This window comes from Lolium rigidum, chromosome 4 (assembly GCF_022539505.1).
Source record: "Lolium rigidum isolate FL_2022 chromosome 4, APGP_CSIRO_Lrig_0.1, whole genome shotgun sequence".
NCBI lineage: Eukaryota > Viridiplantae > Streptophyta > Magnoliopsida > Poales > Poaceae > Lolium > Lolium rigidum.
In genome coordinates this window covers 82,218,117-82,236,574 of record NC_061511.1, presented here as the reverse complement: position 1 = coordinate 82,236,574, position 18,458 = coordinate 82,218,117, and the positions used below count along the sequence as shown (strand labels likewise).

General features: G+C 42.9%; 1 protein-coding gene across 1 annotated transcript; it reads right to left on the bottom strand.

The window, feature by feature from the left end:
• Positions 1-14,926: 14,926 nt before the first annotated feature.
• Positions 14,927-15,568, bottom strand: LOC124647305 (lachrymatory-factor synthase-like). Its single transcript, XM_047187267.1, has one exon. The coding sequence runs from the start codon at positions 15,566-15,568 to the stop codon at positions 15,041-15,043; it is 528 nt and encodes a 175-aa protein (XP_047043223.1). The 3' UTR covers positions 14,927-15,040.
• Between the last annotated feature and the right edge of the window lie 2,890 nt (positions 15,569-18,458).

The following is an 18,458-nucleotide window of genomic DNA, read 5'->3' as shown; positions in this document are numbered from 1 at the left end:
TCCACTTTCAGAGTTATCATCCGAACCCCTTCCGGTATTAAGTTGCAAACAACGGACAATTGCATTAAGTATGGTGCGTAATGTAATCAACACAAATATCCTTAGACAAAGCATTGATGTTTTATCCCTAGTGGCAACAAGACATCCACAACCTTAGAACTTTCTCGTCACTCGTCCCGCATTCAATGGAGGCATGAACCCACTATCGAGCATAAATACTCCCTCTTGGAGTTACAAGTATCAACTTGGCCGGAGCCTCTACTAGCAACGGAGAGCATGCAAGAACATAAACAACATATATGATAGATTCATAATCAACTTGACATAGTATTCAATATTCATCGGATCCCAACAAACACAACATGTAGCATTACAAATAGATGATCTTGATCATGATAGGCAGCTCACAAGATCTAACATGATAGCACAATGAGGAGAAGACGACCATCTAGCTACTGCTATGGACCCATAGTTGATACGTCCAAAACGTATCTACTTTGCCGAACACTTTTGCTATTGTTTTGCCTCTAATTTGTGTATTTTGGATGCAACTAACACGGACTAACGCTGTTTTCAGCAGAACTGCTCTGGTGTCTCGTTTTTGTGCAAAAATCCAACTTTCGGGAAAAACCTCGGAATTTAAGCAGAAGGCCCTATTTTCCCAGGAAACTAATGGAGCCAGAAGGGCAATTGAAGTGGAGGCCCGAGGGCCCCACACCATAGGGCGGCGCGGCCCGGGGGGGCCGCGCGGCCCCGTGGTGTGGCCCCTCGGCCGGCCTCCGACGCCCTCCTTCGGACTACTTATTCGCCTCGACCTAAAAACGCACGGAGAGAAGTGGAAGTCGCCGTAAACCCTCCGCAATGCCGCCACATCGCGAAACTCCGTCGCGGGAGCCGAAGTCTCCGTTTTGGCACTCCGCCGGACGGGGAATTGGAGGAGATCATCACCGCCATCACCGCCAACGCCTCTCCATCAACCAGCAATGTTTCCCCCATCCACGTGTGAGTAATTCCCCGCTGTAGGCCGAAGGGGATGGTAGGGATTGGATGAGATTGGTCATGTAATAGCATAAGATTGTTAGGGCATAGTGCCTAGTGTCCGTAGATGGTACTTTTATGATATTGTTGCAACTTGTTATGCTTAATGCTTGTCACTAGGGCCCGAGTGCCATGATCTCAGATCTGAACATGTTATTGTTTCATCATGATATTCATTGTTTATGGTCTTACCTATAAGTTGTATACACATGTCGTTGTCCGGAACCGATGGCCCCGAAGTGACGAAATCGGGACAACCGGAGGGAATGGTAGTGATGTGAGGATCACATGTGTTCACGGAGTGTTAATGCTTTGCTCCGTACTCTATTAAAAGGAGTACCTTAATATCCAAGAGTTTCCTTGAGGCCCGGCTGCCACCGGCTGGTAGGACAAAAGATGTTGTGCAAGTTTCTCATTGCGAGCACGCACGACTATAATTGGAACACATGCCTATTGATTGATTAGTACTTGGACACCGTTTTATTATTATCTCGCAAATGCCCTGCTATGATTGTTACATGAGTTTCTCTCATCCATGCAACGCCCGTCATTCGTCCCCGTGCCTACGATATTTTAATCCCGCCGTTTACTAAAATCACTACTATCGTCTTTGTTACTCGGCTGTCGTTATTTCACTATCGTTATTGCTATAAAACTCGTTACTACCGATAAACTCTTGCGAGCAAGTCTCGTTTCCAGTGCAATCGAATTGACAACTCCGTTGTTAAGGCTTCCAAGTGTTCTTTGTCTCCCCTTGTGTCGAATCAATAAATTGGGTAATACTTCCCTCGAAGACCGTTGCGATCCCCTATACTTGTGGGTCATCAAGACTATTTTCCGGCGCCGTTGCCGGGGAGCATAGCTTTATTTGGAAGTTCACTTGGATTAATATTGTTCGCTGCAAATTCTCCATCATGGGTAAACCTCGCGATACTAAGATCGCCATATTACCATCCACTACAAGAAAAGGTACAATTTTGAGTACCTCCGCTACACTTGATTCACCATCTGTGATTGATAAACTTGTTTCACCGCCACATGCTTCGCATGCGGGTACATCTCGCTGAATCCGAACACTCTCATAATATTGATAATGTTTCTGCCGTGCTTGATGATAGTGGTTCATTGGGATCTTTTCTAGATGCTACAATTGCTAAATCTAGACAAATTGAAAATACCGAAACTCCTAATGCTACTACACCCGTTAGTTCACCCGAACTTGATTATTTTAGTGATGATCTTGAGGAAGATTATGTGGAGCTTGATGATGATTTTATTGAAAAATGTAATGCTACTACTGATGCAAGAAAAATTAAAAAGTTGCTTGCGTAACACACTCGTTAGATATAAACTCGTCTCCTGATCCTAAATTTGCCACATCTCCTATAAACATTAGGGATAAAGATTATGATTTTTCTCTTGATCTATCTCATATAGCTATTGTTGAGAAAACACCTTTTTTGTGGTACCGAAAAAGAAAGTGCTCGTTGAACACATGACCGAGTTATCTACTTTGAGTAGCTTGTTTTCTGATGATGTTAAGAAGCGTACTTACTTTGTTGCTAAAATATTTCCATTCTCATTGAAGGATGACGCTAAAACTTGGTATAATAATTTGCCACCTAATTCTATTAAAAGTCCGAAAGAATTGCTTGATGTTTTCTTCCGCAAATACTTTCCTGCTAGTGCTCAACATGCTGCTTTGCAGAGAGTTTATAATTTTGATCAGGGAGATGAGGAAAAATTGCCTGAGGCTTGGGCGAGATTTTGCTCTCTTATTAGAGCTTTGCCTGACCATGATTTAGAAAAGCATGATTTACTTGATATATTTTATAGTGGACTAACCATTGAGTCTAGGGCATACCTGGATAGTTGTGCTGGTTGTGTTTTCGGAAAAGAACTCCGGACGACGCTCGAAGAATTATTGGCTAAAATAGGCCGGAATTATGATGATTGGAATACGCCTGAACCAACTCCAACGCCAATAGTGAAGAAGAGGGGTTTAATTAAATTGAATGATGAAGATATGAGGGAAGCCAAGAAGTCTCTCAAGGAGAAAGGTATTAAATCTGAAGATGTGAAGAATCTACCTCCCATAGAAGATATATGTGAGATAATTCCCCCTTCATCCATGGTTGAGGTAAATTCCCTTCAACGCTTTACTAGGGAAGATATTCCGTATTCAAAACCTCTCGCGCAATGCTTAGATGAGTTTGATAATTATATTGTTAAGCAAGAAAATTTTAATATGAGAGTAGAGAATCATCTAATGGAAAATTCTCAAGCTATTAGTCAATTGCATGATATTGTGGAGAGAACCTCCAATGATGTTAAGATGCTTGTTAAACATTTTCATATGATTCAAACTCAAATTGATCAACTCACTAAAGTGCAAAATGACTTGCTAGGAAATAATGCTAAAGAAAAACATGCTTATGAAGTAACAACTAGAGGTGGTGTCTCTACCCAGGATCCTCTATATCCTGAAGGGCATCCCAAAAGAATTGAACAAGATTCTCAACGCATTGAACCTAGAGCTCATTCTAAGAAGAAAAATAAAAAGAAACATAAAAATGTTGTAGAATCCTCTGAACCTGTTAATGATCCTAATGGTATTTCTATTTCTGATGCTGAAACTGAAAGTGGTAATGAACATGATAATGATAAAGATAATGATAAGAATGATACTCCCGATAAAGAAGAGGTTGAAGAAGAACCTGAAAAGCATGCTAAAAATAAAAAGTATACTAAAGAAGATTTTATTACCGAGAAACATGGTAATGAAAGAGAACCTTGGGTGCAAAAGCAAATGCCTTTTCCTGCTAAGAAACTAAAATCAAAGGAAGAAGAACACTATAATAAATTCGTGATTGGATGAAACCTTTATTCTTGCAAATCCCTTTAATCGATGCTATTAAATTGCCTCCTTATTCAAAGTATATGAAAGATATTGTTACTAACAAAAGGAAAATCCCCAATGAGGAAATTTCTACTATGCTTGCTAATTACTCTTTCAATGGAAAAATTCCAAAGAAGTTGGGCGACCCAGGTATACCTACTATTCCTTGTTCTATTAAGAATAATTATGTCAAAACTGCTCTATGTGACTTGGGAGCCGGTGTTAGTGTTATGCCTTTTTCTCTTTATAAGAGACTTTACTTAGATAAGTTGATACCTACCGATATATCTTTGCAAATGGCTGATAAATCTACTCGCTATTCCTGTTGGTATATGTGAGAATGTCCCCGTTCAAGTTACTAATAACCGCTTGATATTAACTGATTTTGTTGTGTTGGAAATGCCTCGAAGATGATAATATGTCTATTATTCTTGGGAGACCTTTTCTTAACACCGCAGGGGCTGTTATTGATTGCAATAAAGGAAAGGTTACTTTCAATGTTGATGATAGGGAACATACCGTTTATTTCCCCAAGAGGATTGAGAAAGCGTGTGGAGTTAATACTATCTCTCATGTGAGAACTATCAAAGTGGGAACCATCGATTGTCCTATATATGAGCCTAAAGAAGAATATCAAACTCTTGTTATTGGATCCATATCAATACAATTCAAGGTAACATGATTGATTTGAGGTTTATTTCTTCATATGCTATGTAAAATTTATTTGGTGGCAAGACTTGATCAACCTTGTTAACAAATACCTTTTATATGCATAGAGGAGGTAAACAACATCTCTTTCTTTCTCCACTTGCTTTAGTTGCTGTAGCACTTTTAATTTGCAAAGTTTCTTAGTTGATTTGAGATTTCACAAAATTTCCTGGCCGATAATAATAAACTTAATACCCGGAAAATGTGCATTTTTCAAAGTTTTCAAAAATTCGCGAAAATTATACCGTTGGTCCTATTTTTCGAAGAGGCACCTGGGAGCACCGAGAGGATGACCTGTGGGGCACCGGAGGCGCCAAACCACAGGCCGGCGCGGCCAAGGAGGTGGCCGCGCCACCATGTGGTGTGGGCTCCCTCTGCCCCACTTTGTCATCTCTTTCTCCCAAGACCTTCTCTCTCCCGAAAAACTCGTACCAAGTTCATCTCTCTCGCGTTTTTGCTCCAGAGCTCCAGATTTCTCGATCTCTTTGCTCAGCCCAGATTTCGTCCGAAATTTGGCACATTTGCTCTTCGGTATGTGACTCCTCCACCCATCCAAGTAGAATTTTGTTTGGTTGAGTATATCTTGAATATTTTGCTGCTGTAGGTAACATGTTTAGTGAGCTTGCATGCTTGTTCTAAGTGATAGAAACTAGTTTTGATGCATGATTAGTACTCTAGCAAGTTCCTATAGTAGTTCCCCTCAATTTTATGTCACCAAATCAAAAAATTTATATTGGTTGTTGAAATTTCAGAAAATGGAATGGAATAGATATCACTTGAACCAGCAAGAATTGGAAGTCCAACAAGTTATGATAGTCAATCGTGAAGAGGGAGTATACCCTCTTACTACCCGTGCGCGGATTTCATGAGAAGCGCGGGGATATTTGAAGATGTTCAAACTCCAATTTCTCGTGCAGGGCTGAGTGACTTTGTTGAAGGAGAGCCAAGACAATATGTAAAATTAACTATGGCTTTTGTGCAGGACTTCAAGTTTAATTGGTCGCGATCTAACCCCACGGTCCAAGTATAAAATTTACAATAAAGCTGTCAACTTGCCATTTAGTGCTTTTTGTGCAGCAATTAGAATACCGCAATGGGGGTCGTGCGAGAAGATAAGGGGATCGCCGCAAGAACTCTCGGATCTTTACAAGATGATTTGCGATGGAAGGAGTTTCTCAGGTGAAAGTGGTAAAATCACTAGTATTCAGCTCCCGGCTATCCGCTACTTTGCTTATTTTATTACCAAATGCGTTCTCGCCAAAAGGATTGGTAGTAAACTTTCTATCCCGGATTTGGCTTTTCTAGCTGCAGCACTGCAAAATAGTAGGTCTTATAATTTGGGGGCATTAATAGCTTATAGACTTGCTACTAACCGTGAGAAAGGTGGAATGTGTGGAGGCCTCATCGCCTCCCGTTTACTAGCTTTTCATAATGTAGAACCTCATCATTTTGATATTCCGTTCCCCATAGAAAAACTTGACATAGCCTCTATGATTAAACATGAATTTGTTTCAGATTCCTCCAACTTGGGTAACCTGTATTATAAGATGATATTTTATAAGAAAGTTTGGAGAATAACTAAGAAAACCGAGAAACTGGTAAGATTGCTCGCACTGTTTTGTCTAACCTTGATTCCAGGGGAGATTGGTCGGTCAAGAAGGTGCACTGGATGCACATATAGAGAGAGGAGGCCAACATGCAAGAGATGACATAGAGGTCGAGGAGCACCTCGACTCATCATCCGATGCAGCAAGTTCCTCGCATCAACATGGTGGATATGCGGAGCCTCCACGCTTTTCTTCACGCGCAGAGCTTTACTATGACTACTCCATGGACTACCCACCGGCGAGGAACGACCCTCGTTGGGGTTGAACTCCACTTAGGCCAAGAGCCTAAGCTTGGGGAGGTATACCGGCATCACTCATTCTTTGCATATTATGATTGCTGGATACTTGTATATACTTGTTTAGTCTCTTTGAGTGGTTTTCTAATGAGAGGAAGATGATATTTGGGGAAGTGCTGCCTGAAAACAGATTCTGGGCTGTTACCGTAAAAATTCGTGCGCACAGCCAGAACGTTATTTTGAGTTGAAAATTTTTGTGCAGGTTCCCCAGGTTGTTATCTAACTTTCATTAGTTGAACACTTTTTGAACTGAGCAACGTAAGATTTTTGTAAAAATCGATTTCTGTACTGCTGTCAAGTTTTGGCAGATTTCTGCCATCTTGCTTTTCTGTGTTTCTTTTAGTTTGCTATTTCTTGTTTTTGCTTTGTTCCTTTCCAAAACACAAAAAGACCAAAAATATTTCTGTTGTTTCTCTTCACCATTTGTTCGCTTTGGTTTCTTGCATTTGTTTCGCTTTATTTGCTATTGCTAGTTTGCTATAAGAAAACCCAAAAAGATTTTGCTTTGTTTGCTTGTTTCCTCTTGTTCTTATTTGCAATTTGAAAACACCAAAAATATTTGCTGTTCCTCTTTGGTTTGTAAAGTTCTTTATGAGTTCAATGGTCTTCGGTGGCTGGAGCGTGGTTTTCATTTCATATTATCCAAGCTACACAAGTGAAAAGGCAATAATGACGATCTACGACAATCTGATTGTGGTGAGAGGCTGGTATGAACTCTATTTGTTTTCATTTTTGTACATATACTCATCCATGTGAGCATGCTTAGTTGGTTCATGTGAGGTATATGTTATTTAAGAAAGTCTAGTAGTTCATGATCTCTCATGTTTAGCTCCAATTTATTAATATGAGTAGCATGTCATGGATGTTTGCTTACATTGTTTTATTCATAAGTAAGTATGGCATTGTGGTATCCTCCTCTGAATAATTCATTTATATTGACTTGGCACATGCTCACGCATGCATATGACTGAACAAGAGTCAATTAAGCCTCAATGATTTACATTGCTTCAGAGTTCTTGTATCACTTTTATGCCTCACTTAATTTATTTTGCCGCAAGCATGATTATGACAGAGTCATCGCTCTCTTGATTTGTCGCTCCCTAGTCTCTTGCTAGCCTTCACTTGTACTGAGCGGGAACGCTGCTCGTGCCTCCAAACACATGAAAACCAAGTTATTCCAGAGTGTCCACCATAAATACCAATGCATGGCATTTCAAACCATTCCAAGTAAATTCTCATGCGCTACCTTTAAAACCTTCAAAATGCTTCTTAATTTGTGTTAATGTTTCATAGCTCATGAGGAAGTATGTGGTGTTTAGCTTTCAACCTTGTCATTTACTTTTGACGGACTCTCATATGGAATAGTGGCACATCCGCTTATCCAATAATTTTGCAAAAAGAGCTGGCAATGGGATTCCCAGTCCCGAATTAATTAAACTTAAATAGACACTCCTCCATGGTTTGTGATTGTTGGACGACACCCGAAGGATTCGGTTAGCCATGGCTTGTGTAAGCAAAGGTTGGGGGAGTGTCATCATCATAATAAAACTAAAATAAAAAGGCACTCCTTCATGGTATGAGATTGTTGGCAGGCACCCGAGGATTCGGTTAGCCATGGTTTGTGCAAGAAAGGTTGGAAGGAGTGCCAAATAAATATGCAATAATTCATGGGAGCCGCTCTTGAAAGTCCGGTTGGCGAGGTAGTTAGTGTACCCATTACCATTCGTTGACAATAACAAACACCTCTCAAAATAATTTTACTCCTGATTTATAAAAATGAAAAGCTCTAGCGCATGTTAATCCCTGCTTCCCTCTGCGAAGGGTCAATCTTTTACTTTTATGTTGTGTCTCCATCCTTTCTTTGAGCACTTTCTTGAGAGCACAACTGTCATTCTTAGTATAATATGCTTGTCTCAAAATATGATTTATTGTGGTATAACTTTGATGCTTTTATCTTTTGACAATCACTACTTCTAGTCTTTCTATGAACTCCAGAGGTGCCCGGGCATTTATGTTTTGCCAATCAAATACAGGCAAGCGAGATACCACTTTATCATACTCTCTTATGAACATTGCAATCTTGCTTATGTACATGATTCTTGATGCTTATTATTAATTGTTGGTACCTCTCCATGATTGACATAGCTGTTAGATGATCTTATTTGCATGTGCCTTATTATGAGCTGCTCAAGTGTTAGCCATATCATGAGAATATATACATCATATGAGCAAATGTGTTCGTGAAAGTTCTTTTATCGCTCAGTTGTTAACTGAATTGCTTGAGGACAAGCAATAAGCTAAGCTTGGGGGAGTTGATACGTCCAAAACGTATCTACTTTCCCGAACACTTTTGCTATTGTTTTGCCTCTAATTTGTGTATTTTGGATGCAACTAACACGGACTAACGCTCGTTTTCAGCAGAACCGCTCCGGTGTCTCGTTTTTGTGCGTAAATCCAACTTTCGGGAAAACCTCGGAATTTAAGCGAAGGCCCTATTTTCCCAGGAAACTAACGGAGCCGAAGGGCAATTGAAGTGGAGGCCCGAGGGCCCCACACCATAGGGCGGCGCGGCCCAGGGGGGGCCCGCGCGGCCCTGTGGTGTGGCCCCCTCGGCCGGCCTCCGACGCCCTCCTTCGGACTACTTATTAGCCTCGACCTAAAAACGCACGGAGAGAAGTGGAAGTCGCCAGAAACCCTCCAGAACGCCGCCACATCGCGAAACTCTGTCGCGGGAGCCGAAGTCTCCGTTCCGGCACTCCGCCGGGACGGGGAATTGGAGGAGATCATCACCGCCATCACCGCCAACGCCTCTCCATCAACCAAGCAATGTTTCCCCATCCATGTGTGAGTAATTCCCCCGCCGTAGGCCGAAGGGGATGGTAGGGATTGGATGAGATTGGTCATGTAATAGCATAAGATTGTTAGGGCATAGTGCCTAGTGTCCGTAGATGGTATTTTTATGATATTGTTGCAACTTGTTATGCTTAATGCTTGTCACTAGGGCCCGAGTGCCATGATCTCAGATCTGAACATGTTATTGTTTCATCATGATATTCATTGTTTATGGTCTTACCTATAAGTTGTATACACATGTCGCTGTCCGAACCGATGGCCCCGAAGTGACAGTAAATCGGGACAACCGGAGGGAATGGTAGTGATGTGAGGATCACATGTGTTCACGGAGTGTTAATGCTTTGCTCCGGTACTCTATTAAAAGGAGTACCTTAATATCCAAGATAGTTTCCCTTGAGGCCCGGCTGCCACCGGCTGGTAGGACAAAAGATGTTGTGCAAGTTTCTCATTGCGAGCACGCACGACTATAATTGGAACACATGCCTATTGATTGATTAGTACTTGGACACCGTTTTATTATTATCTCGCAAATGCCCTCGCTATGATTGTTACATGAGTTTCTCTCATCCATGCAACGCCCGTCATCCGTCCCCGTGCCTACGAGTATTTTAATCCCGCTCGTTTACTAAAATCACTACTACCGTCTTTGTTACTCCGTCGCTGTTATTTCACTATCGCTATTGCTATAAAACTCGTTACTATCGATAAACTCTTGCGAGCAAGTCCGTTTCCAGTGCAATCGAATTGACAACTCCGTTGTTAAGGCTTCCAAGTGTTCTTTGTCTCCCCTTGTGTCGAATCAATAAATTGGGTAATACTTCCCTCGAAGACTGTTGCGATCCCCTATACTTGTGGGTCATCAACTACTCACACATCGATCCGGAGGCGATCATGGCGATGAAGAGACCTCCGGGAGATGATTCCCCTCTCCGGCAGGGTGCCGGAGGCGATCTCCTGAATCCCCCGAGATGGGATTGGCGGCGGCGTCTCTGGAAGGTTTTCCGTATCGTGGCTCTCGGTACTGGGGGTTTCGCAACGAAGGCTTTAAGTAGGCGGAAGGGCGGAGTCCGAGGAGTCACGGGGGCCCCACACGCTAGGGCCACGCGGGCCCCCCTTAGGCCGCGCCGCCCTAGTGTGGCGGCGCCCCGTGGCCCCACTTCGTTTCCCCCTCGGTCTTCTGGAAGCTTCATGGAAAAATAAGACCCTGGGCGTTGATTTCGTCCAATTCCGAGAATATTTCCTTTGTAGGATTTCTGAAACCAAAAACAGCAGAAAACAACAACTGGCTCTTCGGCATCTCGTCAATAGGTTAGTGCTGGAAAATGCATAATATGACATATAATGTGTATAAAACATGTGAGTATCATCATAAAAGTAGCATGGAACATAAGAAATTATAGATACGTTTCAGACGTATCAAAGGCCGGCTAAGGTCGGCCACTTCCATGATGAGCCAGAGTCGGACCACTTCCTCAAAATCATCTTCAAGCCCACCTTCGGCCGCCTCATGATCCCTAAAGCTTTCGTCAAGTGGTTCGGAGAAATCCCTTCCAACATCATCGTCACCACCAACACCGGATGCAACTGGAGGATGACTATGAGGAGAGAAGGCGGTGACGCATTCATCGACCAGGGATGGTCGGCCTTCGCCGTCGCCCATCAGCTCAAGGTAGGCCAGTTCGTCACCTTCAGAAGGGTGTCCTGCTTGGAGTACAGTGTGGTCATCTTCGACCACACCTGCACTGAGGTGGTGACGAGGTGCCCGTACCATGGCGATGACACCAGGTGCGTCATCTCCGAGCACCATGTCTGAAGCTAACCTGGTGCCATGTCATGTCTAGTTGCTGCTCGTGTCTAGTGTGTTGAACTATGATCATGTCTGCCGTCTCCAGAACTATGATCGTGTCTGCAAAATGTTGTGTCGTGAACTTGTGTCGTCTATGATCAGTGCTAAGTTATTTGTCGTCTATGATTGTGTTCTTACTTGTTCTTACTTGTGTGTTGATCGCTGGTAACCTCACCACTGAAGGGAAGAGGTTACCAGAACCGGATTATGGGTTGCAACCAAATAGCAGGGGCGTTGTTCTGGGCTGCTACAAGGCCTGAAAACCGACCTACCAAACAGCCCGAGTCCAAATCTCCACGGGGCCAAAAAATCTCCGTGCAGGCCACCAAACAAAGTCGATTTTATGGCCCATGGTCCGTCTTGGACACGCAGGGGGCTCCTTCCCGCTGCGCCAGTGATGCAGGAAATCGGCCCAGGCAACCAAACACGCCCTATAGGTTCCATGTGTAGGATTCATCTGGACATTACATTCTATTCGTGTGCTTTTCATAATCCTATGTTATAAGAATCCTACGAATCAACAAGCCTTTAATGAATGTATGACTTTGTTTGAGCCCAAACATGCATCACGATCAAAGGACAACATGTCGCACGTGGGAGTTGAAGACGACATTGTTCTGGTCCAGCCGTCCAGAGCCCAAATGTTCTGGTAGCACACGAAAATGGAGTAGGCGTTGATGGTGTGGATTTCACCGACAACATGACCAGATTGCGGTTGTTAATTATTGACCTTGTATTGATGATGTGAAGATCACCGGGCACGACGAGAGAGTTGAGGTGTCTAATTTGTTTCGTCAAAAGTATGCTCAGATCATCAGTAGTTATCGGACATGACTATTAGTTAGCTTTCGACCTTCTTGTATGAGTAATAACCCACTTGTATTTGAATAATCTGAAGATCACCAATTGTGGTTGCAAGGATGAATCCGATGATTCAAATAGGCAACTCGATGGGGACGCATATTCATGTTTTGAGATTAGAAAAAACTATTGAATCATAAACCAATGATCCAATTGGGGTAAAACTATCCCTAAACACACATTAAAATATCTGAATTACTAGAATATTTCCAATTTTTCTCTGTTATTCCAGTTTTGAATCCAAAATTTGGGTTAATCTTGTCTGTGATATGGACTAATTAGAGGTTAATATACTGGCATAAATTTTGGTTCACCCAAGTATGTATGAGGAAGGAACTAGGCGGAGCTCTAGATCACCTTATTGGCTTTTGTTGGCATGAACTGTTTGGCTTCCGAAGATGTGAAGAACTTGTATCCTAGTGTGGGGATCTTAGGTTCTTTAATTATACTCTTAGGTTAAACGGTGACCTCCTTCGTTTTTAGTCCGTGTTCTCTTCACCTACAAGTAGAACTCTTAGGATTTCATGAGTCGAACTCGTGGCCGCATATCTTGTCTTGCGAGGCCTTCCTTAAATTTTTTGCAAATAGAATCCTAGCATTAAGAGAAATATCGAACATTACAAAACATCCCAACAAAAATGAAAATTGCAACAAACTCCTTGACATGTCCTTCGTCGTCAACCCCCAAACTGTGTCGACGGCGCGCCACCGCTGCCGCTCCTCACTAAATCATCCTGACATTGTTGATTGCGGACGGGAAGTCGTCGAATGGGTCAAGAAGGCCACATCCGTCCTGGAGACGAAGAAGAAGGAATAACCCTCGATGAAGCTCCATGGAGATTCGGAGATCCCCCAACCAGAAGAAGTCCTCAAAAACCACACCACTCCCACGGGCTTCTCGACGTCGTCGTCGAGATGGATTGAAACCATGGCGACTTTATTAGAGAAGATGCCACCGCCACCACCTAAGCGCTGCCACACCAAACCTTAACCCTAAAATCGGAACAAAGGAGCCCTCCCACCGAAGGGGACCGAGAGCCACCCCGCCTTCATGGCACGAAGGCCACGGAACTGGGGCAGGTCGGCGGCGCCAACGGGAGATGGCCTGGAAACCTAGTCGCCTCCGCTGGAGACTTAATAACACACTCATTCAACCACTGAGATCTCCACTCGAGGGTCTCGAGCAATACACAACATACATCGTACAAGGATGAAGCTAGAGGGAAAAAAAAAGTCATTGGCGCTCTAGTAGTTTTGTTGTAATCTTACACCAATGAGCCATGTCTAAGTCTCGATGAGTTTCATTGGATTCATCTGAAATCAATGATTATAAACCAGCTCCTCCCATGCCAGGAACCCATGACGACACTGTCCCATCAAAAAGGAGGATGACGTTCTTGCGCCCGGAGCATATGCTTCGAGATGACTAGTAAATTCATAAAAAAGTTAAAGTTTTCAAAAATCTATGGTACTTGACATCATCAATGTCTGTGACTTTTGCATGTCTGCAAAGTTTCATGAAGAAAAGATATATTTTACGGCCTTGGAAAAAAAGTAGGGTCGTAAATACGATTTGTTGAGCGCCAAATTTGTTTTTTAAATAGATCGCAAAAGTGTTTTTCAATTTTGAAATTTAATGTGTGAAATGTTTCAGATTCTTTACATCTAGAATGCCTTTTTTAGGCGGGGGCATGCGCTCCCAAGGAGAAACATGGAATTTCGCATCAAAAAGGTTGTTACAAAGTGTATCTTATCTTCATCCAATAGTACATATTATCAGAGTATAACCTATACATGCTGAAAATGTTGCAAATTAACAAAATAACACCCATAAAGCACCGCACTGTTTCTTATGATTGGCAGGAAGCAACAGAGAAGCTAAACTCTAGCAGAAGCACATGTTTTTTCTGTGGTTGCTAAGTGAAGTAGAGGAACAAATCTTGTTGAACTTCTCTCCTTTGTGGACCCACATGTCATTTGATTCGAAGGTTTTGGATTCTTCCAAAAGTCGGATAGTGGCCCATTGGAACATATGCAAATGTGCGACATGACCAGGGAATAGATTGGTTCGCTTCGAATTCTCCACTCGCTATCCACGGGAACTTTAGCATGCAAGAGAGGGATTGCTAGCCACACACAGCGAGCGGGCCAGAGCGAGAATCGTACGCTGCTCGCGTGAGATGAAACATACACAAGAAATGCATGAAAGCCAGCTATACGCAGCCAAAAGATGCAGGTTACCTTCACCGTGTCTAGTCAATCATCTAGCTAAGGTAGCTGTAACAGGAATGATCGACCACTAGTGTGTCCAGTGAGGCAGTGGCAATTTTCCTTTGAAAAAACCGTTCATCGATCTATTGATAATTATCAATATATATATATATATAATGGTACAGACGGCTCTAAAATTAATAATAATTACAAATATATCTTAGGATCACCTAGCAACAACTACAAACACTAGTGTGAGCTACGAGCCGTACTTACCATCCATCAGCGTAGCCGGACAAAGCTTGTTGTAATGCTTGTTGTTGTTGAAAAACTGAAGTCAATCGTGTTAAGGCCATAAAATACAATCAGACGAAAAATTAATAAGGATCGTCAATGATAACAACCGTAGATCGAAAGAGACTAATCTAAAACCAACAACTAACACGAGAACTGATCGGATCCGACGTGAGTATATCGGAATTAGAGTTTCAACCTAGCTATAAGATAGAGACAAATGAGATTAAACATGCATACACCAGGTAGGCACTCATGTTGTGCAAGATACATTGATAGTACATTGCAAGCTAGCAGGTACTCTGGTGCTAGTCAACAAAAACAAAACCAACTTGAAGCAACAAAATATTGCCAGACACATCCACTAATTTCAATCTAGTATAGTATAACTACTAGCAAGATTTTAACAAGGAGAGCCAGCGACGCCTCATGATTCATCCGCGGTGGCGGCCTCCTCGATCCGCGCGGCCATGCCCTTGACGGCGTGGTCAAGGTAGCCGACGAGCCCGTCCCTGCTCCACCCCTGCACGGGCTCACACTCGAACTCCCACACGATCCTGCACCCCGCCGCCTCCGTCTCCCCGGCAACCGTCATGGTGGCGACGTAGCGGCCGAACCCCATGTTGCCGCCGACGACGGCGTAGCTGAGCCTCCGCCCGGCGTCGTCCAGCTCCAGCAGCTCCTCGTGCGCCCACTTGGCCTGCAGCTGCTCCTGGCCCTCCTCCCCCGCCGGGTGCGAGGCGACGTAGCGGACGCAGCCCGGGCGGCCGTCCTCGCCGGCAACGCGCTCGCAGACGTCGACGCCGGAGAGGTACCGGTGCAGCGCGCAGAAGCTGGCGAGGTGCGGCCACGCCGCGGCGGCCGGGGTCGACGGGAGCAGGGCCTCCACCGCGCCGTTCCACTCCTGCGCCTGCTGCTCTGGCGCCTGCGTTGACAACGTTAACGTTATCTCCATTGTTTTCCGATCGGAGCGGTGGCTGTGGAACTTGTGTTTGACTCTGGGTGGGGCGAGTGCTATGTAGGGATGGCGCGCGAGCAGGAATCTCTTGGGGTGTGGAACGTGTCACCAGGCATTGCATTTGCATGGTTTTTTTATGACGGCCAGCGACTTTCGACCGGTGCCCTGGTGGGACGGTGGAATGCGTGATTCCAAAGCCCGCATGCGCATGTGCGCACCCGTACACACTGTCATTCTAGGAACGAAAAATACGGTTTGCTAATTTTCGATCGAAATTCTATGTTAATTTCTACATTGTTGAATTGCATTGTGATTTATGCTAGTCAAGACTCATTAATAGTATTACAACCGTTTTAAAGCATAAGCTTTTTACAAAGCTAGTTTGGTTTTCTAAAAAGGTTTACATTTCGAAACGGAAGGTAGTAAGATTTTCCTTGTTATACATGCGGTTGCAAGTGAGATTCTGCTACTTACATATGAGTTTCAACTTAGAAAAGAAAAGTTAAATTGGTTTGTGTGGTTCATGTTAGTCATAAGTTCAACGTGTGGGCTACAAGTTGTTTTTAGTACAACCAAGGAAAATGTCATAAACCGTTGTATTGTTCCATGATTCATAGCAATCATCAGTTGCAACATGAATTTTAACTGAAGCTCGATGACATCACCTGACTAAAAATTAAGTAATTTGGAGTTGGCCGAGAAGTTTTAATTGACCATCCTAGAAAAAGCGTTATCCCTGATCATTTAAAAAGGTACGATATTTATTCTAAAGTAAAAGTCAAATGACCTGCCGAAACTTACAAACCAAAACAAGCAACTTTTCTGTTTTCATTTACCGCTAGTTTTTGATTTGGAAAAAAGTTAAGATACACTCTCTCCGTTACTTGATATAAGCCATATATGTTTTGAGAAAAAATATAAGGTATATTGGGTTGCACCACTCGTCTTGAGATTTTTTTAGAGATTTGGTTATGTTTTCTTATCTCATACAAACTCCTCAATTTATTTTACGTCATTTGGTAAAGTGTAATCTCGCCCAAAATTGTGTAACTTTCCAACCATGCTCTTTCTTTAATTTCCGTGCCAACAAATATGCAACCTATATTTAGGAACGAGGGTAGTATAATTTTGTTTGTAGAAACACTAGTAGAAAACGCCACAACTTATGGACCTTTATTTAGTTTTAAAAATATATTTAAAAGAGTAAAAAAAAGATCACCAGCCGGCCAATTGGGCCATGCCACAAGCAGCCCTGCTAACACCGTGGCCCGGCCCCACATACCACGCGTCTTCCTTTTGTCCGCTCAATTCACGGTTGCCCCGCTTACAACTCATCCCACTTGGCCCCAATAACTCAAAAATCATTTCGTCGTCCTCTCCTCTATGTGTCGCTACCACTGCCCCTCCTCGATATCCGTTTTGATCTGCCACCACGCTCTCCTTTCTGTACTATTGCCGCCCCCGCCGGTCCTTTCCGATCAACCATTGCAGTCTCCTCTCTGATCCAATCCGCCGTTGCCCCTCCTACAATGTTAGAAATTAATAGATGATTGTTAGTGCTAGAAACTATGTAGTGCAGTGTAGTGTATTGTTAGTGTTGGAAATTATTAGATGATTGTTAGTGTTAAAAATTGTGCAGTGTAGTGTATTGTTAGTGTATTTTTATATAGAAATTTTAGGTGTCAGATTGGACATATGCATGCATGCGACATATTTTTAGATGAAATATATACTTTTTCATCTTATATCAGGATATGGCGCGTGTATGCCACTGTAGATGCGCATTGATCTTGTCGAAGGTCAATTGTTTAGTGTAACATCCCAAGTTTCCATAAAATAAACAAGAAGAAATCCAAGAATCCAAAAATCAGAGTTAACAAAAACTTTTTTCTCCTCATATAGGACTATGCATATAGTTCACCTATTTAATTATTTTGATTGTGCAATTGCCATGATGCTTGTTTGTTGTGTTACTCTCTTTCCAAAACCCTAGCAATGATCACTTGATCACCCAAAGTCAAGTAAATGGAAATTAAGAATGAAATTTTAAAATCAACTTCACACACACATAAGGCTTAGGCCATTTTTACAAATCTTGGTTAGAGACCATTTTGGTTTGCACCATTGGGTGTAAATGGATACTAAACCTTTATTAACAACCTTGGAAACCATCAAACAACTTTCCAATCAAAATTGAGATAAATATGAGCTCACATGTGATATGGTCATATGTGACATTTATAATCTGGTACTCACTTTGAGCCCCTGTAGTTTCACTTTTCACTTCTACACTTGGTCAAATCTTTTCACCTCATCCAAGACAACATCAAGTACTTCAACTTTGCCCAAAGCCACCCCCTCAAATTCATCACCAATCTCAAATGGGAAGCAAGCAAAGTTGGAACTTTGTCACATATGTAAGATAATATGCAAAATGTGATTTTGCATCTCATTTCCATTTTGACCACCACCACCACCAAAATGCTCCATATAATATTTGATTGCAACCCACCAAAAAGATTTTCAAAATTCAAAAATCTTTTTCTTGCGGGCATTCTGTCGAACACCTTGCTGGCAGGGTAAAAATCTGAGCCCATACCTCATTTTCTACTTTGGACTGGTCCAACCTTGCCCTCTCTGCACTGCTGGAGAGCCCTCTCACCTCACCACACCATCACCACCACTTGCACTGGCCAGGGTTTGCTTAAAACAACTAAAACATGTCATGTCGTGGCATGGCATGAGCTCACCATGCCACTCCTCTCTCTGGTCACCCCTGGCCTGCACCGCCATGTCCCTTCTCTTCCTCTCACCTCCCTGGACACGCCCGTGCCCTCCCTTGACCGAGACATTGTGTACACACGCCAGCATCGACGTGGCCAGACAC

Coding starts and splice junctions, on each gene's coding strand:
- LOC124647305 (XM_047187267.1), bottom strand. CDS start 15,568: ATGGAGATAACGTTAACGTTGTCAACGCAGGCGCCAGAGCAGCAGGCG.